Genomic DNA, 11698 nt, shown 5'->3' on the forward strand with positions numbered 1-11698 from the left:
CAGAATACGATGTAGCAATTGCTGGCTTAGAACTGTGCATAGTTCTCGAAGCCGAACACGTCTGTTTAAAAACAGCCTCTCACCTGGTCGCTAATCAGATCCGGGGCGAATATGAGGCAAAAGAGCCCTCCATGATCTCTTATCTCGCCAAGATCAAGTTAGTCATAGCGAAGCTGAGAACTTTTGAAATTGAGCTGATCCCAAGGGGTTAGAATTCTCAAGCCGACGCACTTTCCAAACTTGCAAGTTCAACTGTCGCTGAGCTGAACCGATCTGTATATGTGGAAGTGCGCCGAAACAGAAGCATTGACCAAGAAATTGAAGTCCAATGCGCCGAAGCTGAACTAAGCTGGATGGATCCCATCCTAGCTTATAAGCTTCAAGGAACCCTCCCCGAGGACAAGAACCTGGCCGCAAAAATGAAAAAGTCCTTCTCAGCCTCACTGCTGAAATGCATGGGCCCAACAGATGCGGATTATATCCTTCGGGAAATCCACTTCGGCATCTGTGGAAACCACATAGGGGGAAGGGCCCTGGCCCATAAAGCACTACGGGCAGGGTATTACTTGCCAACCATGATCCAAGATGCCAAGGGCCTGGTGTAGAAATGTGAAAAATGTCAGAAATTCGCACCAGTTATTCATCGGCCGTCGAGAGACCTTCAGCCGATTCTGAATCCACTCCCCTTTGCTTAATGGGGATTGGATATCTTGGGACCATTTCATGAGGTTCCTTATCAAAAAAAGTGGTTGATAGTCGAAATTGACTACTTCAGCAAATGGATAGAAGCCGAAGCAGCTTCAAACATAACTGAGCAAATTGTCAGAAAGTTCATCTGGCAGAACATCATTACTCGCTTCGGCATCTTAAAAGTGTTTGTCTTCGATCATGGGAGGCAATTCAATAATTTGCCGCTGAGGCGGTAAACAGACCAGTTCGGCATTAAGCTGGCGTATTCAGCGGTTTGCCATCCTAAAAGCAACGACCAAGCTGAAGCCGCAAATAAAAAGATCCTCAACGCTCTCAAGAAGAGGGTCGAAGATCAAAAGTGCAAGTGGATAGAGGAACTTCCTGGAACCCTATTGTCACTTCGGAAAACCGAAAAAGAGGCAACGGGATATTCACCTTTTGAATTGGTGTATGGATCCGAAGCTTTTTTACCAGTGGAAATTGGCTCAGAAAGTCTTCGAGTCAATCAGTTCTTAGCCGAAGAAAATGAACATCTCATGAAAGAGTCTCTTGATTTCTTAGACGAGATTCGAGATTCGGTAAGAGACAGAATGGCAGCATACAAGCAAAGAATTAGCAAGTTCTATAACCGATGAGTCCAGGCAAGGCCCCTTAAAGTTGGGGACCTTGTTCTTCGGAATGCCGCAGCTGTCCAGAAAAGTCGCATCCACGGAAAACTCTCAGCTAACTGGGAAGGACCTTATGAAATATACGATGAGCTCCAGCCGGGAACTTATCGGCTTCGGCAGTTAGATGGAAGAATTGAAAAACCACTAGAATGCAGATGTACTTAGGAAATTTCATGTGTAAAACCCCAATGCGGGAGAAAAATCTATGAAAGTACGTTTTCTTCAAATCAATGAAAGGCCTTTGAGCCACAATTAGTCACAATTTCATTATGTTTTTATTATTTCTGTCTTCTTCTTTTTTTGAAAAATTCAAGGTTTACACCCGGTGCTGTCTGAAGTATTGCAAAGTGATGCACTGTACTTCGGCAAGCCGAAGAACCTGCCGATACGGGAGCAAAAAATAGAACCTCGAGGTATTGCATAACGATGCACTGTACCTCGGACGAATTTAAGGAATAGCCAAAAATAGGAATTGATAAAAGGCCCGAAGCATTGCATAATGATGCCCTGTGCTTCGGCAAGTTAATTCCGGGTGATGGTTACACCTCCGAAGTATTGCATAATGATGCCTTGTACTTAGGATGATCATCGCCGGCACTGTGTCCAAGATAGTCATTCCCTCGGATGAATTGAAACCAAGCAGAATATAAGAAACAAACATAAGTGTTCAAACTATTAAGTGTCAAACGTTCGGCTATGCTGAAAGAATGAAAGCAATATCTCAGAAACTCTGAAGACTTTATCTTCAAAGTTCTGGGGGGGCAAGAGGTAGTCACCCAGTCTAGCTCTAAGCCGAAGCTCAACACTTGGAAAAATTTTCGTAAAACATCTGAGTAAAACGAGCAAGGCAGAATAAACATGCAATGGATAAACATTATCAGCTAGATGATTTGTGAGCCGAAGCTTTGTACTTAGCAAAATTTTGAAGCAATTAAAAAACAAAGATAATCAATTAATCAGGGATGAGAAGGGATATCAGCAGAAACGCTGAGAAAATATTCAAGTATAGGGTTACAGAAATTCAAAGTCGGCAGCCGCCCACAAAGCGGAAACACAACTGCCGAAAGTACACAAAAACAAATTATAAAGTTTGTACATAGGCAGGCTGAAACAAAAGAGAACAGGCAAAAGCTGATGCGACATTTACAAATTAAGTGCACGTTGATCCGCATGACTCAATAGATGACTGCCCGAATTCCTATGCTTCAGCATTCTCGGGAACGTTATTCGGGGCAGCCAAAGCATTAGCATCGGGTGAAGAGGAAGCAGGATGGATGGCATTCAGCTCTTTCGCAGCTTCTTTCTCTCTTTCCTCATTCTCAGCTTGGTGAGCCAGGAATGCAACCTCAGCTAGACTGGCCTCATACATATGAGCATCTTCTGGATCCATGGACCAGGCCTTAGCCTGATCCTAGTTAATTGTAGGCTCAAGATGAAAGGCCAGTCGCCGAGCAACCTTCCAACCATTTTCATATCCTTCAGTATATTCTGCTTCGGTATAGATCTTGGTGTTCAGCAATTTCTCAGCAGCAGCGAGATCAGATGAGGCCTTGGAGGATGCCTTCTTCTCAGCTTTCAGCGCATCCTTCAGCCTTTGGACCTCAGCTTCGAGCTCAGATTGCTTATCCTTAGCTTCTGTGCGGATAAGAGCAATCTGGTTTTCCTAATCTGAAATTAACTGTTGCCGGGATTCAGCCTCTTCCTTCATCTTATTCTCGATACAAGCCTTGAACTCAATAATGGTATCGGCTCCGCATCCTTTCATCAAAGACTGACCCTCTTCAATCCAAGGAAAGACAGTTTGTTCCAGGCCTCAGCAGAAGGAGCGAAAATTCTCGTCCATCCTTTGCATCTCCATCTTTGTAGCTGAGGTCTCATCTTCAGCCTTAAGTTGCTTTAGCTCGGTTAGTCAAGCCATATTTTCAGCTTCCTCGGCCCTGTCTGCTTTGGACTGCAGCTCATCATTCATTTCAACAGCCAAGAAATGATTATGAACAACCTGTAAAATATCCAGTCAGCAAAAACGGAGATCAGCCGAAGCCCAATACTTTGAAAAATTTTCTCGAAAAATATACATATATAGAATGATATATACGAAGAAAGAGAAATCTAGAGAAAATTTTATGTGGGAACTCATCTGCATCAGCAGCCGCTAGTTCTCTAAGAAGGGATTCGACACTTTACCAAGAGGCTCGGCAGCCCCGGCAGCAGCGCCCGCAATCCAAGCCTTAGCCTTGTCCAGCGCAGATAAATTGGCCAGATGGCCGAAATGAGCGCTGGTTGTGTCACGCTTGGACTCGAACAAGGCCCGGGCATGCTCTGGAATGGGGACCAAGGGCACTGAACCGAAGCCCATATTAGAGGACTGAAAAGTCTTGAATGAATCGGCAGCAGAGATGGAGGGCACTTCTTCATTTTTAGGCTCTTCGGCCTCAGCCATCTGCGGATCAACCTCAACAGTAGCAACGTCCCCTGCACGGATATTCAACGCATCCACTTCTTGCTGAATATTCTCTGAGAACATCCCAGAGTTATGAGGAGGAGGCGAAGGAGAGGTCTTCAGCTCAACAACTTCTATAAATACCTCCTGAGATGGAGAGGTGACTTCCCTCGTTTCTTTTTCTTCTCGAACCTCTTCGTGCCGAGGTTTTTTTGGCAGGTGGCTCTGGTGCCTTAAATTGTCCTGGACGGACAAGGATTCTTCTCCCACCAGCCATATCTTCGGCAGTGGTTTCAGGAAGGGGGGCAGCTTCTTCTTTCTCTACTTCTTCCCCTTCGGACTGTAGAAGAGAGGAAAGAGGGGGCAGGAGGACGTGTAAGCAAAGAAAAAAAAAACGCAAATCTTTCAACCGAAGCCTTATATTTAGCAGAGAATTGTTAAAAATCTACAAATTGTTCAATTCCTAACAAGCTGAGCAAAGTAGAAAACAACATGCATCCGAAGACTTGTAGTTAGAAAAATTCTTACAAGTTAAGAAAGCTATGGGCAACATGCATACTTAGAAAAAATTTCATGCGAATTAAGGTATGGAAAAAATGCAGAAGAATCACGGACTTACCGAAGGCCCGAATAGTTCTTCAGTGTCTTCCTCGTCCGAATCCTGCTCTTTCTGTGGTTCGGATGGAGGGGGTGGATGTGCGATGCCGCCTCTCGGCGTAGCAGCGACAGCAGCAGCAACAACTTCTTCTTCAGCTGAATGAAGAAAGAAGGGGTCAAGCTTCTTATGCCAGGGCTTCTGCGCCAGATATTCAAAAGCGATGACCACTTCTAGCTTTCTCGGCTGCAGCGCGAGGGGTCGATCCTTGACCGCGGTGATTACGGGAGTGTTGGTGATTTGCTCCCTCGTCTCGCTGATCCCGAGAACGTCGTAATCGATACCCGAATTCTCTTCACAGATCTCTGAAAAAGCATCAAAGCAAAACATTAGTTCGGATGAAAAATTTCGGACTGCAGAAACTTAAAAACACAAACTAAAAGTTTCGGCCCCAGCCGAATCACTTACCACCTTGGTATCATCGGCTGAGGCCGACAACTGCTAACATCTTCTCCTGGAAGATATAATGACAACATGGCAGCCAAACAGTTGGCACCGTGGTCATTCAGCCAGTAGCGCCAGGATTGACAGTTCGACCAAAGAGCGCCATCTGCTGACGATCCGCTTCGGTAAAATCGTTAGAGCCGATGCTAGACATCGAAGGATCAGGTATTCTTGTATAGCGAGGCCCCCTGAAATAATTAGGGTGATCCTCATCTGAAGGGGCTCGCACCCAGATCCATTGGCCCCGCCAATGTTTGTCTGATGTATCATTCAGATAGGTGGTCAGATAACCCTTCTCATCTTCTATCTGCCACCAACCGTTGTCGTGCCATTTGCTTGATTGGGTGTTCAATGCTAGTTTATGCGTGCACCGAAAGCAATGGACGCTTGGCTCCAGCCCATATAAAAGGCATACCCACAGATAAGTCATGACCCTCTTGATGCTAACAGGGGTCAGCTGAGCTAGAGAGATGTTGTACCCGTTCAACACTTTGATGACAAACGGATAAATGGGAAATCGCAGCCCATTCTGCAGCTGCCGAACATAAACCCCGATATAACCAGGAGGGGCTCGGTAGATCCTATCTAACTCTATGGGCATTCGGCACCAATAACCATCGGCTTCCATAATGCCGTAATAAACTTCCAGTTGCTCGGCAAATTGATACCGAGCATCATTTTCCAGCCACCAAGAGGATGGCTCAGTCATCAACAAGCCTGAGTTCTCAGACTCATTAGTCCACTCCTGCTCTTCAGGAGTCAAAGGTCTGGGTCTCGAGATGACCCTTCGGCCCGAAGTACTGGCTTCGGCTGTCTCAACTGGAGGGGCACTATTTAAAGGAACAACCCTAAATCCTTCACCACTCGAGGAAGCGGCGACCTCAATTCTGGCATTGGGGTTACGCCCGCTCAAAAACGACATCATCGCCAAAGGACGATTACACCTCAAAAAAACTGCGACGCTTTTCTACCGAGGCACTCGCCTCAGATTCTATTGGTCTCTTTCCGGGATTGCCGGCCATTGCGAAGTCGGCGGCGACGTGAAAAGGACGATAAAAGGGGGAAAAGTTTAAAAAGGGAAAATCCGAATGAAATTCGGAGAAAATTACCTCTATCAGACTCGGAATTCGCCGATCTAGTAGTTCGGAGCAACGAATTGTGCGGAAAAGCTTCGGAAAATGCAGATTTTAAATTCGTGAAAAAGAAAAGTTGTGTTTGCGCGAGCTTGCTGGGAAGTGAGAGCAAAATACGAATGTGGGTTGATTTGTGAATGCCGGAAATAGTTGTGCAAAAACAAGTTAAATATCCGGTAAAAAACCCTCACTCACTTAATTTCAATGCACAACTCTTCAAATTCTTCCCAGGCCAATTGCAAACCGCCAAAATTAATTATCCACTAAATTCTTTCCACTTCCCCACTATCGTTAATTAACCGTCATTAAGGTTAATTAATCATTATTAACGGTTACTAAACCGTACAAATTCCTCAAAACAAAAATTTAAATTATTTTCATTTACTTCCCTCCAAATCTCTCAGCAGCTGAAACCCGGCCCGTTATCCTCACGAATCGAGTCTAGGGGGCAAGTTGTTTGGGGTCCAAATAACTTATATTTGGGCCCAGTCCACAAATGAAAATAAACAAAGCCCAATAGGCAAGGTTCAACCCTCAAACTTTCAAGCCAAGTCAGGTAAAGCAAGGCCCAGTCAAATGGCATCCCATTTGGCTCCTCAAGCCCATTCCACTCAATTGGAACAAGGTATAAAAGCTCACATTCTTGCATAATTACATTCATGCACACAAATTGCCTCAAGCAACAAATACTCTTGCATAGCTATTCTCTCTTGGTCTTACACTCGTATTGAATTCGGCATCGGAGGGGCCTTCCTCGGCACAACCCCCGAGACCAGTTTACGTTTGTTCAGCTGTGCAGGAAACCCTCAATTCGGTCATCACTCGAATTGAGCTTCATCTCCACTCATCCGAAGGACCTGTTGAAGGTCCATTGTTTTTAGACTGAAACATATTTTATGTTAGTAAATAAAAGAAAACATGTCCATGTCTAACTTATAAATTATCAACAATAAGGAACTCAATTATATTAAAACAAATCTAAAGTTATGGAAGAATAATTTCCTACAATAAACATTTATAAAAAGTCTTAGTCAACGTAACATAAAAAAAATGTATAAACTAAGTACCATTTCTCTCAAAAAAACTAAGTATCATTTTGAGAACTATAATTTTTTATGTGTATACAATTACTTATTCAATTAATTTTATATTCACTTGTATGTGGATGGAGTTTCATTACCATGATATTGAACATGAGTAACACATTTACCCACTTGTAGATATCGTGCTCTCTGAATCTAACCCGCGAGGATTTGAGTATTTGACCTGGGGTGTTACAGGTGTAATAGTACTAAATAAAAACAAAATCCAATTTATTTAAGTGGAGAAGAAAACATAGCTAATGAATATTTGAAATGGTTAGATGCAATGTCTAATTCTTATTTTATTTCTAAATAGTAAAAAAAAAAAAATTGTCTGTGTTAACAGTACATTTATAACTGTCCCAAATAATATGATATATGTTACTACTGTTTTAGGGTAAGATCACACGTGACACATATACTAATAATCGTTTTTTTAATTCATTTTTTATACCAATTAGTATACTTACCATTGATATAAGGTATCATGGGTTGCTACTCACCCATTTGTCATAAATATTGCCAACTAACTAAATATCTGTGTTGGAACAAACCATTTTAGCACATATTGGCATATCAATACAGACAAATAAAAGCTATAAAACCACCTGATAAGTGGCCCTAAATTGCGTGGGAAAAAGACTGTACTTGAGCTTTTTGTTCCGTTGTCTTCTTCGGACACCCTACCATTAAAGGGAATCACTTCCAACAGATGGACAATTATTTGGGATGTTTTAGGGTTTTCATTTCATGTCAATTCATAGTTTTTAGCTACTCCATTATATTGTTAAATCCTATTCATGATCCATACTCTTACGTTTTAAGTTTTAGTTTTATACTCAAATTAATTATATACGTATGCATCTTAATCAACATGTAAAATTGTTTTTGCGAAAATGGATTGAAATTAATATTGAGGATTAATAGCACATTGAACAAATTGATTAATGTGCTATATTTGAAACATGTGGATTAATCTACACATAAGAAACTTACAAATTTATAAAGTACGTTTTTATTTTGTACAAAATTTATCATAAATTGTAGGATAATATTATGATTAAATGACTTCCCTACTGAACAATATTGCGGTAGACCGTTGGGGTTGAAGTTTAACACAACAACGTGTGAACTGTACGTGTCTGAATCTAGTGTTGGATTAGTTAAGATTGATCGAAAGGGTGGTGTTGCTACTTCGATAGTAACTAGTGCTGAAGGAGTTCCATTTCGTTTTCTAAATGCTTTGGATATATATCCGGGTCAAATTTAAAACTATGGTTTTTATCGAAGTGAAAGTTGAAACCAAAGTGAGTCGTGCATTATGCACGAGATTTATCCAATTTGTAAAGAACCAAAATCTTGATTTGACATGTCAAATTAAATGAAGGGAGTGTTAAAAATAGGTGTACTAAAAATATATTTTTTTATCAATGTTTTTGTAAAATATGAAGCATATTACTTCTAAAATATTAATATAAAACTTTATCCTGGCCTTTTCCTATTATTAACAATAATCAAGATAATTTAGAGAAAAAAAAACAATTGTGTGTTATTTAATTTTTAGGAAAGTCATAATACAAATTAGTAGGTGAGTTTATTTTATTGTGAGACGACTCACGCAAAATATAAAATTCAAAAACTGATATATATTGATCTAATAACTTATGTAGAATTTTCAAAAACTAACCTAAAATGTCTAAAAACTTTTAAGTACCTAATTTTCTTGAGAGATTGTTATATACTCTCGGGTGCACTGTACACTCAACTAACCCAATGTTATTATTTTTCTCTTCATTAGATGATTAAATGAAAAACAATCATCAAAATGAGGACAAAATATTTATGGATGTATGGTACACACAGGTATATATAACAAATTCTAAAATTTCTTTTTTCAAATATTGAGATGCGTAAAACTTATATAAAAAGTCCAATAATATATATTATATCTCTCACCATTAGCTAGTCTTCATATACTACAATCTCAAAAGTAAGTTATAAGTACATAATTTAAAAAATAAATACAAACGTGGTGGAGCGAGTGTGGGGCGGGTATGGCGGCCTAACATCCATCCCGCCTCATCACCCGTGAAGGATATGATATTTAACCCATCCGTCCACCGCCTGCCAAACCTAATTCCATCCCCACCTCCTATTTGATCCCCTTACTGACATTGCTTATTAGAGGCTCAAAATAATTTAACTAATTAGCTGTTTTAAAAATAATGTAACAAGTTATCTTGAAATTATAATAGTAATCTAATTTAGTCGATACATATTTAGAGGAAATACTCATATATTCAATACAACATTTTGTGTCATATCTCATATTCACCGTTTGTGACTCTCTATACACGAAAAACAAGTCTATCATGCAACTTATTAGTAAATAACACGAAATGCAGTGTGGAATATGATGGATCTAGACACAGGAAAAAAATATAATCATATTCTTAAAATGTGTATCTTAAATTGTTCCATATTCAACCCATACCATTTTAGATACAACGAATTTATTTTGAGAGAAATTAATTTAAGATAATATTATTCAAGTCAATAAACAACGACGGCGATCAAATTATTGGATTAATTAGACTCAAATAAACTCTCAAACTATTCCTTTGACTCTCATATATACAAAATAAACAATATCACACCCTTTCTGAACAATTGCACAAGTCAAGCCATACAGACCAAAAATGTTTCCTCTATATAAAGGGTACCAATTGCCGCTAAGAAAATGCAAGAAACCAATCCGCAATATAAAATTTAGCTAAAACAGGCTTCTTAGCCACTTATACTAGTTTTAACGACCCAACACCACATTTCTAGCTTAAACAAGCTTGCATAATGAGCAATCTTTCATTTTTCTTTGTCTTTTGTTTCTTAGCCACTTTGTCCCATGCCATAGAGCTCGACTTCTGTGTCGGGGATCCTAGTCTTCCTAGAGGACCTCAAGGATATGCTTGTAAAGATCCTGCTAAAGTCACAACTGATGATTTTGTTTACACTGGTTTTCGCGGTGAAAAAACTCCTAACAATGTTTTTGGGAACAATGTAACATTAGCATTTTCAGATGTGTTCCCAGCCTTTAATGGTTTAGGCATATCTATGGCTAGGTTAGATTTTTCCATAGGAGGAGTAGTTCCTGTACACTCTCATCGTACGTCCGAAGTTCTTATTTTGGTTAAAGGTTCAATCATTGCAGGATTTATTGATACAAACAACACCGCATACTATAAAAGATTAGAGGTTGGTGATGTGATGGTATTTCCACAAGCCATGCTTCACTTCCAAATCAACGTTGGTAAAACTCCGGCTACTGCCTATGTTAGTTTGAATGGTGCAAACCCTGCATTACAACTCACTCCCACCTCTTTATTTGCTGGGAATTTACCTGCTGACATTGCCCAGAAAATCACACTCTTGAGTCGTAAGGAAGTTATGCAGATGAAGCGAATATTCGGCACAGCTTAACAATACTCCTTTCCTAAATTATTATATTAATTTCCCAAAATATAAATGAAATATTGTAATAAAAGAGTATAATTAAATTATGTCTATTGTATTCCTTCAGCTTTTTTGTACTAATAAATAATTCTGTAATATATACAGATGTAATATCCTCCCTTTTCTTTGATGGTCATCACTTCGATCTTAGGACAATATTTCCTCCATATGTACATTTTTAGATGATATTTTTTTATATTGACATTATATATTCACAAATTATCTTTTAACCGTATTTTGTGATTTATACATAATTTAAAAGTATAGTCGATGTCATCATGTGGCCTGGGATGTAACACCCCCATATATATGTTTCCTAAGAAAAGCCATAATACAAAATATACTAGAGAAATAAAGAAACTTAGGGCAATCATGATCACATGATTACTTAACACTTTCCAAAATAGACTTGTACCAAAACAAAATACTTACATAACTTTTATTAATATTAATTAGTTTTGTCAGAAACTATATAATAAAATCAAAATTTTGCGAGCAATTGGCTAATAAAAAAAATGTTGTAAAAAACTACTAAATAATAAAAGGTAAAATATTGTAATATACTATCTTTAGGCCGATTTTCCACCGTTGACATGAATTGTGGCATTGACCCATCTCAAAACATCCCCAAAATCACCGCGGGGGTTGGTTTTCAATGTGGTATGGTTATTTTAGGGGTGGTTGAAGGATATTTCAAGTTGGTGATGAGGGTAGTTTCGTTCTTTGGGATGGTGCTTTTTAGGGTTAGAGGTGGTGATTTTGGGGTTGGAGGGTGGTTTCGGCGTGGTGGCGGAGGTAATTTCAAGCAAGTTGTGTTGTTTTTGGGGATAAAACGGTGGTTTAGGGGGTGTTTTGAGGTTTGTCAATGGTGGAAATCTGGCAGAGATAGTATTTTACAATATTAATTTTACCTTTAATAGGTAGTTTCGTACAATATTTAACCTTTTATTAGGTAGTTTTTTACAATATTCTTTTAGGAAAATTTGTTAAAAACCATCTTATAAAAGTCAGATTTTGTTAAAAACCATCTTATAAAATTTTATTTGTCAAAACACACATATTTTAATTTTTTTTAA

General features: G+C 39.3%; 1 protein-coding gene across 1 annotated transcript; it reads left to right on the plus strand.

The window, feature by feature from the left end:
- The first annotated feature begins 9862 nt into the window (after window positions 1–9862).
- On the plus strand, window positions 9863–10834 carry LOC110682936 (germin-like protein subfamily 3 member 3). The gene has a single exon (XM_021859285.1). The coding sequence runs from the start codon at window positions 9963–9965 to the stop codon at window positions 10587–10589; it is 627 nt and encodes a 208-aa protein (XP_021714977.1). The 5' UTR covers window positions 9863–9962; the 3' UTR covers window positions 10590–10834.
- Window positions 10835–11698: the final 864 nt, after the last annotated feature.

Source organism: Chenopodium quinoa, unplaced genomic scaffold (genome assembly GCF_001683475.1).
Source record: "Chenopodium quinoa cultivar QQ74 unplaced genomic scaffold, ASM168347v1, whole genome shotgun sequence".
NCBI lineage: Eukaryota > Viridiplantae > Streptophyta > Magnoliopsida > Caryophyllales > Amaranthaceae > Chenopodium > Chenopodium quinoa.

Coding starts and splice junctions, on each gene's coding strand:
- LOC110682936 (XM_021859285.1), top strand. CDS start 9,963: ATGAGCAATCTTTCATTTTTCTTTGTCTTTTGTTTCTTAGCCACTTTG.